General features: G+C 28.4%; 1 protein-coding gene across 12 annotated transcripts in view; it reads right to left on the minus strand.

Moving 5' to 3' along the window:
- The window catches only part of tutl (immunoglobulin superfamily member turtle), a 79,418-nt gene that overhangs the window by 18,767 nt on the left and 40,436 nt on the right, over positions 1–20,215 (minus strand). For 7 of the 12 annotated variants that reach the window (XM_088201463.1, XM_088201471.1, XM_088201464.1 and 4 more), the window contains exons 2-4: positions 14,434–14,585; positions 6,336–6,469; positions 277–562 (exon numbers count right to left, since the gene is read on the minus strand). In XM_088201463.1, the coding sequence (XP_088057589.1) occupies positions 277–562; positions 6,336–6,469; positions 14,434–14,530 (517 nt within the window). In that variant the 5' untranslated portion in view covers positions 14,531–14,585. The remainder of the gene's footprint in view (positions 1–276; positions 563–6,335; positions 6,470–14,433; positions 14,586–20,215) is intronic. The other 5 variants (XM_088201472.1, XM_088201469.1, XM_088201466.1 and 2 more) reach the window with 1 other exon arrangement.

The raw sequence follows: 20,215 nt of genomic DNA on the forward strand, positions 1-20,215 counted from the left end.
ACCTGTGAACTTAAATCTCGTTTTTGCAATAACCTCAAAAAGTTTTTTTTTATCTTTATCTTGTTGGAAATAAGAAAAATGTAAAATAGCAATTAGCAATTTTCTCTATGATTTGGCTTTAAATACGAGATCCTGAAATACCGGCGAAACGTGTATAATTTTTATTAAATAATTTATGTATGGCAGTTATATAATCTTACTTGAAGGGTGTGTTTCAAAACTATCATCAATGATTTTCTTATAATATAAACTAGTATACTAATACAGACAACTTACCTAAATTAACGTAAATGATGTCCTCCGGCGTGATGGCGAACCTGGGAGGCGCGTGCACGTCCAGGTGGAACCAGGTGCCGTTCTTGTGCTGGGAGTTGGGGGAGCGGTTAAGGAAGACTACCTTGCACTCGTACCAGCCCTGGTCGGACTCCCTGATGCCGGTCAGGTTAAGGGACGCCGCCCCGTACGGCGAGTCAGGAGCCACTCGGGACACGCGCCCCTCGTAACCCTCCCCGCTGTGGGTGGGGTAACTCTCGTACCAGATGTAGATCGGGATCTCTTGACCCTGTACACGCACACAAAAAACAACAGTCAGTCAAAATTATCACGACTCGAGGGTCACCAATGTTAATCAAAGCTGAAATCTGGAACGGCAACGACGAAGTAGCGACTCCTACATTTGACATATATATATAAAGGATATACATAGATTTTTATAGATTAATTTTAATATACATATATTACGTATATTTGTATTAAATACGCTTCTGTACAGCCATGCTATGTATATATTTACGACACATAATATTAATTAGAGAGAGATGGATGAAAAATAATATCTGGTTTTTTTATATCTATCAGAATAATTAGCAAATTTACACATAATTCTTTTGGGATATACATCAATCAATTAGCTTTTTAGAAACAAGATGTACCATAAAAAATACTTGTAGAAATTTAATAGATTAAAAACTAATTAAACCAACGTCAAATCAATACCCAAAATTTATATATTAATTACACAAAAATATCATTTTTGCTTTGATATTTTTAGTAAAAATCGACTCATTTATTAGACGTAAGGAGTCAGATACAGCCCATGGGCCAAATTTGGCTCCCTATTTATTTTAACCGGCTAGCGAGCTAAGATTGGGTTATACATTTTCATATTCTTTAAAATTTCAAAGTATACGCTATAACGAAACAGTGAGCAACATATATTTATTTCAATGAATCAGTCTATCGTCAGGAACGGTTGCTATAAAGGTTGAGCACGTTGTGAGTAACATCAATAGCCAATTAAATAGCAATGCAAATTACTTTGAGTATTTTTTCACTCAGTGGTTCCTGATTTTTTATACTCTCTATGCCCTTGCCGAAACCAGGTTTTTTCAGGCGCTTCAAAAAATAACAAGTTCTTTTTTCGAAATAGTGAACGTTTTGTACAATTAAAGGGTTTGGTAAAAATAGTAATAGTAAGTTTACTGATTTACACCGCATTGTTTATTCGAGCAGTCAATGCTTTGTTTGAAATGACTGAACATGGAACAACTACAGATAAAATATTTTTATTGAAGCTAAGAAAACATTAACGAAGTACATTTTGAAGTGAAATCGACTAAAATATGACATATCTGATGTTAGTAAAAATATACGCGGAACGGGTTAAGGCTTAGTTGAAAAATATGAGGCTTGTACAAATTCAAGCCTTTAATTATTCATTGTATTTTTCACTAACAGCTACTTTGTGGGAAATATCTCAATCTGTCATGTATTATTGAATCAGTTTTGTCAGCGGTGAACTTAACCGTCATCGGTTACGTGACCTTTTTTACCAGAAATGGAAGCTCGACTCTTACAGCAGATCTATGGTTTAGGCATGGTAAAGTTATAATGAAATGTTTTTCAACGAAAAAACCCACATTCAGATACTATTATTGAATACTAAACATCATAATCTTTGCTGTGGATATTATGAAATTTATTAAGAAAAAACAGTGCTTAGATATGAAATTTACACTGCATTTGAAAATTTAAAAGGAATGACTATTTTTTGAGTTCTTCTCTCCTGGCCTATTTTAAAGAATTAAACTGGTAAAGAGAAACGTAGTATCATTAAGTAATTTTTAGACAAAAGTAAAGTACACCATTTAATATTTATTATAAATAATAAATAATATTATAATATAATATAATTTTCCTAAATGAAACCTCAGTATTTAGGGCTATGGCCAAAATATATTGATTGTGGTTAAGTCGAAATTAGTCGATAATTACATAACTCTCTTAAAAATGTTACTTTATTGTCATAGATTGCAAAAATAAATCAGAAAAAGCCAAGATGCGAGAGTTTCGAGTTCTGGAAAGCGAAATTAATTATTTGGGCCTTCAATAATAACACAAAAATACATTCTATATCTGAAATATTGACTTAATATATAATATATGTATCTAAATAATAAAATATACATTTAAAACTCTCAAATTAAAAACTTCTAAAGGAGTGCAATAAGGATATTCTTTGCCGCCAATTTTATTTAATATTGTCCTGGATAATTAGAAGAATCAATATTGATCCTTAGAGATATAAATGTAGATTTGATAAATGTAGATTTGAAACAGGGATTTAAAATACGATTAATTTTAAAATCAATACAAACAAACTCATCCTAAATATATGAAAGCAACGAGTGTAAGAGAAAAATAAATATAAAGAAACACCCACTGAGAGTTTACTGAGATGCTGAAAACACTGGTTACCAAAACAATCAAAATTAATAATAATAAATATAAAACTCTAATTGGACCGATAGAAATATATAAGTATTACCTCGACAGGTTCAAAGGGAAAGCCTTGATAAGGACTTTTCCCCAATTTCTTTTTCCAATTTGGGATTTTCTTATAACAAAAAAGTCTCAACTTATAAGAATGAAATAATTAATATGTATGTATTTAGATGCCACTTTTCCTACAGCTCGAATACTCAAGTGGGTAAGCCATGTAGTACAGAATAACTGATTAAATTGGAAATTTAATTGCCCGTTCAGAGGACCAATATTTAGGTATAGTAAATGTATTTGATTTATTTAAAAGCATTGGCTTACATTAGAAACAATCATTTCTAAGTATTTTGTTGATATATTGTATAAATTAATCAGATATCATTTTTGGTTCACATCTACATATAATATATTGTATAATATAAACTACTATTTAGCGTCATATTTTATATTTATGTCCATGAATTAGATATAACTTTATATAATATTCATGAACATATTACAATTACTTATTATATTTAATGCGTTAAAGCAATACGATGATATGTTTCAAATACTGTATTTAGAGCATTATCATATTTTAACATTTTCATTACACATTTGAAAGAGATCATCAGCATTAACTATTTTATTTATATTTTTATGTAATAGTATTCTCATGTATTGTCTTGTAATACAGATGAATTGTGTAAATAATAAAAATAAATAGCATGCATAAAAATATAGGGTCTATTATATTACTGTTAATGTCGTGCAAATTGTGATTATTCGTGAACGATGATGACATGGCGATTGTGCTGACGTGTTCGAAAGCTCTAACATTTGCATGTTTTGCACAATCGCACGTGGGATGATTCAACGTAACATGTTACAAGCGACATTAAACATACATTTGCGTATATCGTCCGACTAATTCAATAAAACAGTATTAAACTCTGGCGGGCGATATGCGCAACGCGTTTCGTAAACTTTTTGCATAATTAAGCATTATGGTGAATTAGCACGATACGTTACGATAGCATGCAATAAATACGATACATAGACAACATGCACATTGTTTAGTCTACAGTCTACCTGCGCCAGGATCTGACTTCTGCAGCATCAGTCATGATTCTAACGCAGGAGCGCCACAGGAAGAGAGAAACAGACAGAACGACCGGCACACACCGTTTTTAATAATATGTATATGTATATAAAGAACCAGTGCCTTTCAAACGTGGACGAGGGTAAAAAACCAACATAACCGTGGTAAGCTCATTTAGGTGCTCGATAATATAAATCGATCAAATATCATAATAATATGTATGTACAAAAAATAAATGATAGTAGTAGAAATAATGTGCTGATTGTATTTATTGTATCTGTTTTTTGGTTGAACTCATATGTATAATAATAATATGTTGAACGTAAAACAATACATATATATATAATACAAGTATTTTGGTGGATTAGTTCATAACGAAAACGGTTGGCTCATATTCAAACTTGAGACATGATAACTTTTAAATACAAGAGTGAATAGTAAAAACGTGAGCTCAGCTTATATGAAAATGTTTTGCATTCCTTCGATACAACAGCACCAAAAAAGTAAACAGATACCATAGCACAAGTTTAAATAAAATCTTGTTCGATCTAGAAACGCCGTTTTCATGCGAACTATCCGCACATGTTCAACTTAAAGTTAAACGGGTGGGAAATTGACGGATGTTTTGGAAATGGGACATTTGGAACATGTTCATATAGTAATATTTAGTATGTATGGTCTGCTGCTCTCTTAAGACACGTTTTGATTGGCCGTTACACTGTGGTATGCATTCTCAAAGTTACCGATATATTATTTTTTTATATAATATATAGTATAAATGTATGTAGTATATTATATTTTATATAATTCGAAGATGTATAATAATTGATTACTCGCCAATACAATAGATATACAGCGTCGCGAACGCCTTCGAAGAACCAATACGTGACGCATCTTTTGAACACTATTGTAATAGTAGATATCGAAATATATAGAGTGGTGACAATAGGGTAGCAACCTTTATGATGTAATAATGGAAAATGTAGTCTAGGGTTGTTGTCATAAAGTTGTAATAGGTTACATATAACACAATATCTGCTGCTGACAAATTAGATGACGTAGCGTGTAAGTCACGAAGTTGAATTGCGTAGACATAAAAGTTTTTTTATATTAAGATATTAAATCAAAGCGTATATTTCGTTGTATAAGAAACAATAATCACACTCGTAAGTAAGTATGATATTTTATTTATTTAAAAAAAATCCTGCAGTTTTTTATATTCTAGATAAATTTATCACTTGCAGTTATACATATGTAAATGAATTGTTATTTTTTTAAGACTTCAGCTAAGAATCATTTAATCATCAATTTTATCTCGCTGATTTAATTTCATTTATTTCTTTAAATATTGAAACATAATATATATCATTATTTGCTTATGAGGAAAAAAATTTTAAATCCCAAAAAAATTTAATATATATTTATAATCGTGATCAAGACTGTATTGCTGTTTTTATTTCAATGCCTTATTTTATGATCCAAATTTGATCATTAGTAGTAATTCGATTGATTATGTTCATTTTATCGCTTTGTTTAACAATGGCGTAAGGATTATAAGAACCCATCCAATTACACTATTTGTTCTAAAATATATAAATTATGATTTCTAATGGAAATCCAACCTAAAAATCCTTAAAGTTTATTACTTTTTCAAACGTCGATCACCGCTGATAAGTTTCTCGCCTTATCATCTTCATCTGGATTACTGAGTTGAATACGATCAACGCATTCAACTCAGTAATCAAAAAAAAAAGGTTATCATCCTATTTTATAAAAGAATATTAACAAACTTATTAAACGCAATGAAGACTACGTATAAAAATATTGTATTTGAAAATGTGCCATTTTTTATTAAACACATATGAGATTCTTTTAATAATTGTCTATTAAATATTATATTTGAAGCTCTGGATCATTGCGGTAATAGCAGTATAATTTAATGCTATACGTAAAGGTTTATTCCTCGCTACTGAAAGCGTTTCAAACGGTTATTCCGTCATATCTAAATACAATGTTGCTGTAGTAAATAGCATTTAATTTTAATTGTTTAGTAAGGATAGCGATAATATCGTAGGCTTTGAAAAGCATTGTTAAGGTAGTAAACGATAGTCTAGCTAAAACCCTATGATACGTTAGATGGAACGGCGGTTGGTAACCCTAAAGTGTCAACATTGAATTTCTTCACAAGCGTATTCAAAAGAGACGTCTCGGCTGTTGTTAGTGTTTTGGAAAGCATTTTGAATTCGCCGAAGGCAAGTTCTAGCGCATGTCTGTATTTGTCGCAAAAGCATTAAGTGATTTTGCGTAGTTGTTCGAATTTTTATTTTTTACAAGGCTGTATATCAATAGATACATTACTTTTCGGGTCGATAATCGCAGTCGGTCGGCTCGTTGTCTACTAAACAGACAACATAAGTTAAATGGCGTGACACTGACAAGGCGGTAAGAGAGCAGATCAGGTTGGTTTGCGTACCGTTTCGCCTACCTTCTTCTCCCACTGCAAGACATATGGCACGGCGTGGTCACCGGGAAATTCCACGTGGCAGTTGAAAACGACGCTCTCGCCCAGTATGGCAGTGATGTGCACAGCATCTTGAAAGCAACTCGCTATGGGAAAATAATATAACAGCATTTAATTAATAATCATTCGACATAGTTGTATACATAATTTTTTCATTCATTACTCAAAAGCTCGTGAAGTGTATTGACATTGAAGTGTAAAAACAACCCTTCACCCTTCGATGTGACTGTTGATCCGTGTTAGATTGATAATGCATTTAGCTTATATTATTTTAATATATATTTAAAGTAGAATTGTGAAATTTACTGTATATTATGGTGCAATAAGATATAAATCAGTAACAAATCGACACTGTATCAAAAATATTAGGCGCAAAATCGATGATAACTATAAGCAAGATCTCATAGTTAAAAATAATGACTGATAAAATCAGCATGTATTATATATAGTATTGTTTATGATAGGTAAGTTATTCTTAAACTTCTATTATTTTTAAAACATTCGAAATCAAAATTGAGTGCTGCTTAAAAAAATATGTTATAGTTTTATGTCAGTTTTCATTAGCTTTTCTTTTATAAACTAATAACACACAGCTTTAAATTTAAGGTTATCGCAATATGAATATATAAATAAAATCTAAAAATAGTATTTTAATATTGTATAATAGTATTAATATATTGATTGCTAAATACTACTTCTATAACATATAAAGAATGAAGTACTATTTTTATTAAATAACTATTTTTTTAGATATAGTTGTCAGTTTTTATAAATCGTCGATTCTTCGAATTTTAACTAAAATTTATCGTATCATCTTTAGCTATAAAATAATTTTAAGCTCTATTTTATAAATTAAAATATTATATACTTTATTGTCTTTTGTAACCTACTTAATATTGTCATTATGAATTTCTAAAGTAGAAAATGTGTATTTTTTCTTTCACGAAATTATATTTGTTACAGAATTTATTTTCTCTTTTCTTTGTTATATCATATTTTACCCACAAATGGCGCGTAATTTTAATTATACAATTGTTAAATTATTCAAGATACATACATTATAAATGTAATGTAAAAGTAGCTGATAACAAAATCGATGATGGGAAAAATAACGCAAACTACGGCTCGCGGGCCAAATCCGGCTCGCGATCTGGGAATAGATTTTATATTTTCAAGCTCTTTAAAATTGCAAAGTATGCATTATACCGGAACGGCTTATTGTCGAGTTGAGAAGTTGCGAGATATGACCGTATATGGTGCTCCTATTGCTTCGCATTTCACTGTGATGTTACGAAGTTATAATTCGACGTCTTTAGTGCCGTGTAACGTTTTTTCCGATATTTGACATGCTAAAAGGCAAATTCTAATAAAAGAAACCAAAAAAAGTCTGTAAATGTGTCTTTCAGGTGACGAAATAGTATTTGGTAGCACATATGTATATGAAAAGACCTTTTTAAATAGGAAATACATCCTTACAATTTCAGGTCAGTATTAACTGATGACAATTTGCAATAAATTTTGACAATAGAAAATGCCATACTTCGAGCTTCAATTCTATGAAATGTTATCTAAAAATAACAATTAAATTATTTTTATAAGTAAAGTTTATTACTTTCGATAGATAGAAAAGTTCATAATAAATTTAAATATATGCTAAAATTTTAAATTTTAGAGAAAATTCTGTGTTTCTTTCTTTCTTGAAGCTCACTAAAAACATTCTTTCAGGCCGATCCGGCCCTTTACAATAAATGCCATAAAGAAGCGTCTCAAAATAATTTGATAACTACATTGTCACCGTAAGCAGCCATGCAAAATATCTAAAAATAAACTCGGCCATTTTTTCGTGAACATGTGAGAAAAAAGTATACGTAGAAGTATACTCTAGAAAATTATGACAGGAAAAATCAAATTAATTTAAGATTTATTATATTTAAGCAGAAGTAGCTTATTATTAAAGAATTGTTAATACCCGTAATGTATGACCTAGCTCGATTTTAATTAATCATCACAATATTCATCTGTGAGAAAAAAAAGGAAATCTAGATAAACCTTATCTGTGTTAATTGATCAGAATTATAATTATATAATATTCACTAATTCCGATCTCCAGTATTTGAATCAAGGTCTTTATAGTGAATTTTACTATTACCTTATTTTAATAAAATAAAAGTAAGATCTAATTAATAAAAATAGTACACTATACAAAGTTGACTTCCATAGTCCTTTATTATTTATTGTGGAATGAAACTATATCAAATTTATTAAGAAATGTAATTCATATATGTTTAGTATTGAATTGCATTTAAAGAGGATTTTTTCGATTTAATCTACGTGCTTCCATGCTTGAAAATATTTTTCGCCTTAAAGGATATGTTTGGATTGAGATTGATTGCACCCACCCTAGGCAATGCATCATTCCTTATTCAATGCTTTACAACTGTCTCGCAACAAATTGAGGAATCCTATCGAGGATCGCTATACACAATCTAACAAACAAGATTCGCTACTCGTGATTTAGATTGATTTTCACTATAAAAATATCCATATAAAATGGAGCTGATATTTTAAATTTAAATTTACGTATATATGTACTATATTAAAACTGAAATAAATTCAATTCTTTTCACGATTGACATTGTCTCTCCAGTACAGAGCAAAAAATAATCTTGAGTCGCTCCACGCCCTACTTGAAACTCGAGCATTGTTGAGAGCTCAATTAAATTCGTAAAATAGAATTTATTAAAAATGTTTGTATAATACAAATAAAGGTCAAGAACATATATAAAAAATGTGAGTTTACTTGTTTATGCCGTAATTATATCTGGACGCAATAAATAACGCTCTAAAAGCGCGAAAGTGAAACACAATAGTAAAAATTCGAAGTAGAAAACTTTCACGCAGATAGCGTACTACGCCCTACCATTCCCAATTTCAACCCAATATCCCGACGAACAAGTTAAACAGTTGGCGAATTCAAAACATTTCTCATTTACTTGTTCAATACAAGATTTCGAGGCTGCAGCCGTGAAACTTTGCACTCTTTGCCCGTTACCAAGTTGGGCGTTTTCGCATTAAACTTCACAAATGAAACAATCAGGTTGTTGCACCGAACTTTGCCAATGAACGATAAACGTATATAGGGGAAATGAACGTACACAGTTCTTATCGGATACCTAAAAAGTAGAGCATATGTCTGGTGCTTGTGGAGCGACAATTTTGTAGAGTAGTTTGAAAGCAATTTGCGTCAATCGCGAACGATTCGATTAGATTATCCATGCTTTGTTTGTTGCCTCAACGTGAACACGAAACGAATTGAAAGAATAGATATACATTTTGTATTATATTGACTTAATAATATAAAGGGCAAGCTTTGATTTATGGGGTACTATTTTATCATATTTATAATCTAAGTAAAATGGGGCGCAATATAAAAATTTAATTATAATTGCTTTACTACGTGATTTCAAAATTGACGCAAAACGGGGTCTGGTGTATTTTAATTTTACGTATAATTGCCATAAAGATTGATGGTTGGTTATTAGAGCAATTTCATCGGTCCCCTGGCATTCGTTATAACGTTATAAGCAATTTTCGCTGAATTTTTATCGCCGATTTATCAACATTTTAAACTATACCGACAATTACTGTCAAAAACATTTTAAAGTTGTCTAAATAATATTCACCTCAAACACACTAAAACCATAATTAAAATTCTATAAAAATAAACTTACATTTGGAAAATAAAAATATGTTTTTAACACTTGGTTTTATTTTTATTAAATTGTGAAAATAATATACACATACTTCACTCAAAAGTGAATTTATATTGTTAAAAACAATTTTTGGAATAATTAGACTCTGAACAATAACAAAATATTCTACTTTTTGGTTAAAATTATTTTACATTGCCACCTTTTTTCTACCATTCTAATACATATGTGTATACTAAAATTGCTAGGTCATTTAAAGAATATAAAAAAAAACTTAACACTGCAAAATATTTTAAAATAACTCTTCAAATTTGCTCTCAGATCAATCAGAAAATAGAGAATAATATATGTACATCTAGAAACTAGAAAATCCTACTACTATTTGATTACACTAACCTAGTGTTAAGTTTACACAGCTTTTCTTGTATTGTTGAAAATTATAAAGTTAGACAATTTGGACTCAATCACTAATGATTAAAGAATTTAAAAATCTGATATTAACCATTACTGCATATTGTAATGATTATTAATAATATGAAAATCAATAAATCACTGGTTTAATGAATATATTTTACTGTGATATAATTGTGTTAATACATAAATATTACACTGAAGTTACTGAACTACCTTGAATTTATTGAAAAATTTAGCATTGCATAAATATTTCTAAGGACTGAAATTGACAAATATAATGTAAAAATATATTTATTTTTATTAATTCAATACAAACTCTTTTCACTAAATTATAATAGCGCACCACAAAAAAAACGTCAACGTGGGGAAAATGAAGCTACAAAAAAACATCATTAAAACAGTTAAAATTACCTTATATTAAAAAACTTAGTAATTAAAAAGTTTGTATATGTTTTTAAAATAGATTTAAGCGTTATTTTTGACATTTATTGCACTTCAGTGTGCATTTAAAAACTCAGTCTTGACTTTTTATCTTATTTTATTACTTTTTTTTATGTTTATAGATTCACAAAAGTTGAGAGGCGATTTTATTAAAGTTTTTGAAACAATAAAAATATCCATAAAATAAAATATTTAGTATGATAAAAGTAAAAATCACCGGTTCTATTAAAAATAGTATTTAAAATAAACTTAATTCACAAAAATATGTATCTGTCTTTTTAGTATTTGTAAATACACATATTAAATAAGAACAATTTTATAATCAGAAAAAAACATTATATGAATTGATTCCGAAATTCTAGGTTTAAATACAATTTAATCTCAAGATTCTAGTTTAAAAAAATAGTCAAGAATTCCAGCATGACTAATTCTAAACTTGTTAGAATTAAAAAAGTGTATCCTCTCACTCTTTATCCATAATACAATATAAAATCTTGGTTATCCACAGGCGGCACAAAAATGAGGAGCTATATTTTTAATTTATTCTCGTCGTCTCAGCACCAAACACGGAAAAGCAATTAAGCATTAAATAAGAAAGAAGCATTTTAAAGGTATGCAGCTTACATTCAATTTCCATCGATAATTTTATTCGTACCATATCAGCAGTGATAATTCGGGCTTGTATACCTTTCTAATGTCACATACTTTCATATTTATAGCTGTATGCATAATTAAATCTAATTCAGAAGCAAAACATTTATTAATATGAAATTGCAGTTTTCAAATTTAAATGTGTTACTTTATATTATGTTTATATTTGATACATCTTAATATGTTTATATAGTCTTTAAATATAAAAACAGATCTGCAAAATTTTATATTTTCAATATTTTGCCTTATATTGTTCTTAGCTGTTTAAAAGTCTACGAATCCACATAAAAGCTCAACATCTGGCGTTGATATATTATTATATCTTGATTTTCAATGCATGTTGCTTTACATTAAATTATTTTTCAACCTCAAATTTAAAATAAAAATATTCACACATACTGCACGTTCTTGTGGTTAATCTTACTTTTTCGTGATAAATTATATATTCCACAACTGTAGAGAAAATTATGATAAATGACGCCTTTAAATAAAAATAAAAATATTTTCCATTTATAAGTTTTGCACCATTTCCATAAATTATGCTTTTCTAAAAATAAGAATATTCAGATTAATAAAAATAGTAGGACGATGATTAGCAAAAGTTGCATTAATTGCACTCATGAATGAGATAATGCATCGCATTATAAAAGTGACAAATATGAAAATGTTGATGTATAATAATTAAACTATATTATTTTATCAAATGCTAAATTTGATATATACAAAACAACACATATGATATATGTTGCAGGTAAGTACACGTTTGATTTATTCTAGATATTTCTGGAAATAGCTTTATTATTTAGGGTTTCAAAAGGTTAAGTAGTGTTTAACCTAAAAAAAAAGCATTCCTCATATAGCATTTTCAGACAATATCAAAGATACTCATATCTAGCCGAAGAAAGCAGCTTGACGAAGGATTATCTGATAGCGGTCATAATGTAGAAGGCCATATAAATATAGTAATAGGTTATTTAACTTAGTGTAATATATGGCTTTGAAAATACTATAAACAATATTTTTGTGGTATTATTATAATGGAAAAACAACTAAAATATTAACATCGATAGAATAACCTATTTTGATCTTAGCTCCAATGAAGCATATAAAAAATATTTAGTATTAAAATATCTATACTAATTGTATGAATAGCAATCAAATTGAATTGCCTTACTAAAATATTGTCAACATTAAATAAAGGACAAAAAACAGTGAGATTTACGTTAAATAATTAAATTAATGTAAGTAATAGTAAGGTCTGCTATATTTAAGTGGTTCTGGTCTATCTCTTGTTTTTTTTCACAAACAAATTTTTCGTCTACGTATACTTTAGATCCATGAATAGACCGGTGAAGTTATTTTTAGGTAATTTGCAGTAGTGGTATTTTGGGGCTGTAAGATTTTCATTTTCATTGTCATACATATGTATAATATGTATTAAGATATTTTTAATCAGAATTGTTACAGAAAAGTTGAATTATAATAATTTATAATTTAAATCATATTTTTTTAAATTTACATTTTAAGTTATAATTTTTTTTAATTATCATTAATATAAAATTAAAATATAAAAACCAATTATCATTCTAATGTTCATCGACAAAGGTATTTTCACAAGTGTTTCTTCTCGAAAATTTCTCGAGAAAAATGCCAAATCGAGAATTCTAATTTCTCGAGAAATTTTATGATTTTTTGAAAGCTTTTTTTCCACCGAAAATTTTCCAAAACTAAAAGAACAAGAATTGATTTCATTTTAGATGGTCTACTTTAAAAAAAAATTATAATAATAATGTACCTACTGATATGTTTTACTATAAATAATAAAGTTTATTGGTAAAAATGATTGAAAAAATCAAAATAGTGGTGATATTTTACAGATATAAAGACATCTACAATAATATACTATATTATTTTAATTACATACTATATATTACATCATTTTATTTTTATAAAAATTCAGAAAGTCAAGAAGTAAAAATAAAAATTCGCATTCCTCGATGAATAAAAAACTTTGAGAAACCAGAATGCCTAATTCTCACATCATCAAAATAAAATTGAGATGTATATAAACATCAGGCGCGTATGGTGAGATATATTCTTTTCCTCTCGTTCGCGTGTTAAGTGACGAGAGTGAGTGAGAGATAAAGGCGTGCGTTACACGCGTTCAGCACGCCCATTTCTTTTCACTCACTCTCATCACTTAGCACACGAGCGAGCGAAAGAGAATGTATCTCATCGTACGCGCTTGATATATCATACATACATATAATAATCGTCTATCGTTTAATATATTAAATAATGATCTGTAATAGTGTGTGGAATATTTGGAATGTAAATATACATGAGTAAATGCAAAGAATTCGAATTGTAAAGATAAAAATAAAGTCGATTCTTTTACTCGGTAAGCATCGTTGGGTTAGGGACAAAGAAAAGGTGTTTTAAATGTATTAAAAGTTAAATTAAAATAAAATTTGTTAAGAATATTTGTTAGAAATGGTACCTTATTTTTCTAAATATCGCTCGTATAAGCGTTTATATTCAAAGTAATTGTATATTCTTTGTCACCATTCTTGCATCATCGAGATAAAATTTCGATGTTGCTCCATTATATTGTTGATACATTTAGGATTCGATCCATTGGTTGATGATCAGTCATAGTAAGTCATGGTTTAGAATATTTATATAAAAAAGAGGTATAGAAGTTTGAGTTGAGCTATATAAGTAATGAATGGATAACTCATTATAAAGAGCAAGTGGAAAAATATTTGGGTTGGGTTGAACCGTATGAACCTCCAAAAAAGTCTTAAGAATTCCAAATAAAATTAAAAACTTACCAGGGGTAAGGAGAGTCAGTAGCGACAGCAGCAGCAAGAGGGTCAGCGGCGGTCGAGCCGGGAATAGGCAGACAGGCTCGAGCACCGCGCGCCCCATGCCTCTGCTCCCATGTCACTGCCGTACGCACCTCTTCATCGCCATATCTCTTCGTCTGAAAAATAAAAAAAAAATACTAATTTTAGTAAAAAAGCTCAAGATGATATCTATTTATTCAAATACTTAATATAAACCGAAAGTCATTAATATGCCAACAAATCAATGAATACATGTATCCCTAAATTTACGCAGTACTCGTTTTACACAGTTGATTATTTTGAAATATTTCAAATCAAACATATTTGGTTACACATATAGCGTGGTAACATACAAACGCATGGGTTATTATGGCTCACTCCCACTTGCCCTACATCTGGAACTACTCCCACTGCCCATGCAGTGTGCTCTGAGTTGATTTTTGTAGTGGGAAAATATTTTTCGTTTATAAGTTAAACAAACATTAAAGCGTACAAGAGAATACTATTATATTGTTTTATTGCAAATTTCTTTATATGCTTCGATTTACGCGATATTTTCTGGAAGAGCTATTAATTGTAGCAGTATATGCAGATATGTGCATTTTGTATGCATGTTTTTTTATTAAACGTATAAAAGCTTTAGAAAGTTAAACGCTTATTTAAAAAAAAGCACTCGATAATTTAAACTTAGAACTCTTTGTTTGGTATTTAGTCTTTTTAGCAAAATACAGGGGAAATATTAAAAAATATTTATTTGAATCGTATTTTATTGAAAAAAGTGGAAAAAACTATTGAAATATTAACCAAAAAAATGTTGATACTCTTCAAAGAAACTTGAAAATATATTAATATATTTGTTGTTGTTTTTTTTAATGTAAACTTAAATCACCTTTTTATCACCTTGTATATTGCAAAATGTCTGTCGTGCTATAAATATAATAATACATGAACAGCACTATAAAGTTTTATGATATATCATATTACATACCAGAATATAATTTACGAACGCAAACTTACATAAAAGTAATATATTTTTATTTTTTAATGAATGAAACATAATGCGATTTTAGAGCGTTCATTAAAATTTAACATCAATTACACTATAAAACTATTTATAGTATACTAAATGTACTTCGTGTTCATCGTATTAAAATAAGTTTTTAAAAGCATCTACAAACTCAAGTAGTAATTAAACTAAAGACAGTTATAAATCCATTCAATAGGTGCGACCATTAAAATGCATTATTTAAAAACTCGCTTTAAATTAACTCACGGTTCAGTTTTACAGTAAAATTTAATGACTTGCATAAATATTTCACACTAAAATTAAACGACTTTGTTTCGTGTCAACGCTCAATTCGCGACTTGGAAGTTTTATAATTTTCACATACAACTCGACAAAACTGCGTCGCGTAAATAAAGTTTTTAAAGTTATAAAAAAGCAAATTAAGATTAAACGATTGAAAGTAAATTTCGTTCTTCAGTCGAATATGCAAATTCAGGATTTTCCTCTAATACCTGTTGAGCTAAAGTACTAACCTTATAAATATAAGGGGATCGAAGTGATTTATTTTCATATTTCAATCATTTCTTTGGGCTTTTTATTCTTAAATATTGTTAATAATAATAAAAATATATTCAGAAAATTTGAGTGAAATAGAAATGAAGTAGGAAAATATTGCCCAAAACCGGTTTTTGCCGAATATATCCTTTATATTGCGTAAAATAATTCTGACAGTATAGGGAAAACAATTTATCATGGCTTGTGAATAAATTTCTAGTAACAATAAAAATATATTTTCGTAATTTCCAGGAATTCGCTCCTTATTTTGCTCCTGAATTTTTATAGCTAAAATAATTCGGAAACGAAATTTTATATTTTAACATATCTTAGCGTACCAAAAACATTTATTTTCTTATTATAATATTCAAATCTAGTTTTTAAGAAACACAATGTAAATATAAAATTACTGTATTGAAAAAAATACTTTTTTAAAAAAGCGGTAGTTAAAAATCTTGATATTTTATTGTAATTTTTTTTATGTATTAGCAAAGAAAATACTACTCAACAGTGTTGTTGAAACAAAAAGTAGTCTCAAAAGTAAAAAACTTTTTACTGTATTTCATTAACTACGCAACACTGTGAGTTCAGCTGTCTTAAGAAAGATATTCTTATAAGTAAATATTTAACAATAGTTTTATTTTATATGGAAATACTCCCAAAATGAGGTGTATAAACCAAATGACTGAAGGACAACATATCTGTACAGAATCTGGAAAGATTCACTGCTATTTATATTAATTTGAGAATATTTACGTCGTCTATTAAAGAATATCAACTAAAGTATTAATTGGTTAAATCGTAGTTTTAATCGATTTATATGATTTTGATCGTCCGTTATATTGTGATTGACATCTTGAATTTTTTTTATGATTGAGGTGTAATTTTGGGTGGTATTATAGAGTCAATTTGACTTAAAAGCAGAGCTTGCCAATTTACTTTGAAAGTAATCGATAATATTCATTAAAAAATAAATATTTTTTAAACATAAACTTTTTAATGGATCGTCCACTATTTAAAGTTATCTAAACGTGAATTGAATGTCACTTCGATCCTACGTTAAAATTATAATTATTTGGCGATTCATCTTGCGAAGAGGCCACTAATTATTCTCTGGAAAGAAGAGGCGCCGTCGTAATAAAAAGACGAGCGATAAAGAGGAGATCGAATTAGCTAATGAGAAAAAGTCCCCCTTGAAAACCGTAAAGTTCTAGACATTGACAAATTCCCGGCCCCGCGACGCGAGGTCTTCCAGTTTTGTCTCGTTTGCGCTAAGCGATCTCAGGGAACGACACTTTTTGGGCACGAATCTATCGAGCTTTTCAGAGACCCAATTAACTGAGCGTAACGCGAGACCGAAGAGCACAATGCGAAAGGCGAGACCCCGAAAACGACGCTTCGATCGCTAATCTCTTCGACTTGTTAACTCGGATTGAAAAAAAATCACCTAATAGCAAATAAAGATTAAGCTTGCGATAAAATAGGCGTATTCTAAAACATATTTAGTAATTCGATATATTTTTATTACCTAATAAATCGATTGCCTTTAGTGTAAATTACCTTAAGCGTAAATAAACTCCAACTTCTGTCGCTTCTCCAACATTCTGATACATACACTATGAAAATCTCACATTTTCGTAACAGTAAGTAATCGTAAAAAAACTAGAAGCAACACTGAAAATAATTTAATTTTATGTGTGACGAAAATAACAAAACAAACAAAAGAAGCAGTACAAACAAAATGATAAAATAATAAATTCGTTTAAATTAATTTTAGCAAGCCACAAAGTGAAAAATTTATTATATATATTTAAAAAATTATTAGATACTTATATTTTTTTTATATACATACATATACCTATGTATGTATGTGAAAGTGAATAAAAGAAAAAATATTTGAAAATAATTAAAGATCAAAATAAGTTGAGCAAGTACGTCCATTTTAATTTAAGAGTTACATCAAATTCGAAAGCTTATGAGAAATTAATTAGTGTATAAAGATATGATAAATAATAATATATTGTAAATAATAAATAATAATAAATTGTTGATAATATAAAACATTTGGGAATAATAAAATAAAAAAAAATTCAAAGAACATTGTAATTAACGCAAAAATATTATATACATATGATTTATGAATTAGATAAGATGTTGTAAAAGTTACAAAAAAGTTTTAAATAAACATAGATTTACTAGTTCTAGAAGTGTGATTGAAAGAGTAGAATGGTTATATTTTCGAGAAATGTTTGAAATTACTGTTTTAGTATTTATATATAAATTTTAGGGTAGATGTAAGAAAACGAGTACGCCCAAGAGATATTGTTCGAAGGTGTGAATTTGTATTATATTATTTCTAGGACAATCTGCAAGAATAAACATTTAGCGGGTTTTAATAATAGAATTTAGAAACTCCTTCGTACATTAAGGCCTAAATTTTAATAATATATTTTACATGTAAATATTTTTTTTTTTGTTAAAATTTTTTTTTATAAAAAGCTAGTACGCAGCTGTGGCGAACTAGAATTTTTTTAGATATCCATTCAAAAAATTAAGAGTTAAATCGATTTAGTAAAGCCGATATTGAACATGATTGAAATACTAAAAGCGTGAAGAGAATATAATTTTCAATAGTATTTTTTTTATTAAAACAATAAAATAATTTTAGTTTCTATCGATTCACTAATAATCAGTTACTATAAATATTGCTCATATTAAATTAATAATAAATCAAAAAAATATTGCTAAAACTACTAAAGAAATTTTATTAATTTTGTTTAAATCGATGAAGTAGTTTCTGCATAATATCTTTAAATATGTCAGCAAAAGCTATACAATATTTAATGCATATAAGATATTTTCTATGAGCTGAACTATCTCATTAATAAAAACTTTTCGATATGTACGATCTAGCTCGATTTTAATTAATCATCACGATATGATTATACCTGAATTGTGATGATCGATCAGAATTATAATTATATAGTAATTATCAATTTTGATCTCCCCAACACGATAAACATTTAAAAACACTAAGGTACATATGGTACAAACCCAGGCCTTTGAGGTCAACAGTCAGCGACTTATACCACTAGTCTATCATGCTGGTTTATTACTATTTGTTAATGATATCTATATAAATATTTTTATAAATCTTTTACTTTTTTATTAATAAAATATGTTTTATTAAAAATATATATTCAAAACTAATTATAAATTAATTGTAAAATATTTGTGTAAATTGTAGTTATATAACGATTACCGCTATAATTATTGTAAATTTTTCATTAAACACGAGTTTTGTATGAAATATATTAAAATAACTTTAATTACTTTATTTTATAATTTTCAATATTATTACATTTTTATTAAAAATACAAATTCTGTTGCGGGAATCCTATCATTGCGCACTTGATTTCAGGCTACAAGAACATAAGAATATTAAGGGCGAACTCAACTCATGAGTCTAATCATCATTCTTCAAGGTCCGTTTATTAAGTAAATGATGTATGACAAATCACACCTTAAGAATTTCAGTAAATTTTCAATATCTATAGGCCTCTAAAGCAGGCCTAGGTATTTTTTATCTGAAAATCCGCTTTATAAATATATAGATTAGAATATTTATGAATTTAATCATTTACAACTTTGCTGTTTATTTATGAAAATATTTTTTTTGTTTGCAATATTCAGTTAAAAAACATATGTTGATGTTAATTAATGTGAAAAAAATAAATCAATTAACCGAAAGTTTTTTTTTTAAAAGCAAGCAATTTAACTGTAATTGTAGTATCATATTTATAAAGAAACTGCTTTACTGCCTTTGCCAAAAGATTAAAATGCATAATATATTAAAAATATATAAAGCTAAGCAAGCTATATATTTACTGAAATAAATTTTTAAATACTCGGCGGGCCATAATAATGATTTTTTCCACATTCTATTAAGTATATTGTAGTCAAAAACGGGAATTCACTATAATCTCAAGATATTAGAATCACCACTTTGAGTATTCATATTACTATAAAAAGCAGTAAATATTTTCATAAATTAATTATTTATGGTTAGTTATAACTTACGCGAGTAGTGAAATAATTTCCATGAATTTAAAAGCTCGACACCGTTCACTTGAAATTGAGTAAAAAATCACTAATAATACATATTTTTATCACAATTCCAAAGTCCATCTCGCGAGCTTTCAGCTT

The sequence above is a fragment of the Plectrocnemia conspersa genome, unplaced genomic scaffold (genome assembly GCF_051122295.1).
Source record: "Plectrocnemia conspersa isolate PC_06_02 unplaced genomic scaffold, ASM5112229v1 ptg000013l, whole genome shotgun sequence".
In the NCBI taxonomy this organism is placed as follows: Eukaryota; Metazoa; Arthropoda; class Insecta; order Trichoptera; family Polycentropodidae; genus Plectrocnemia; species Plectrocnemia conspersa.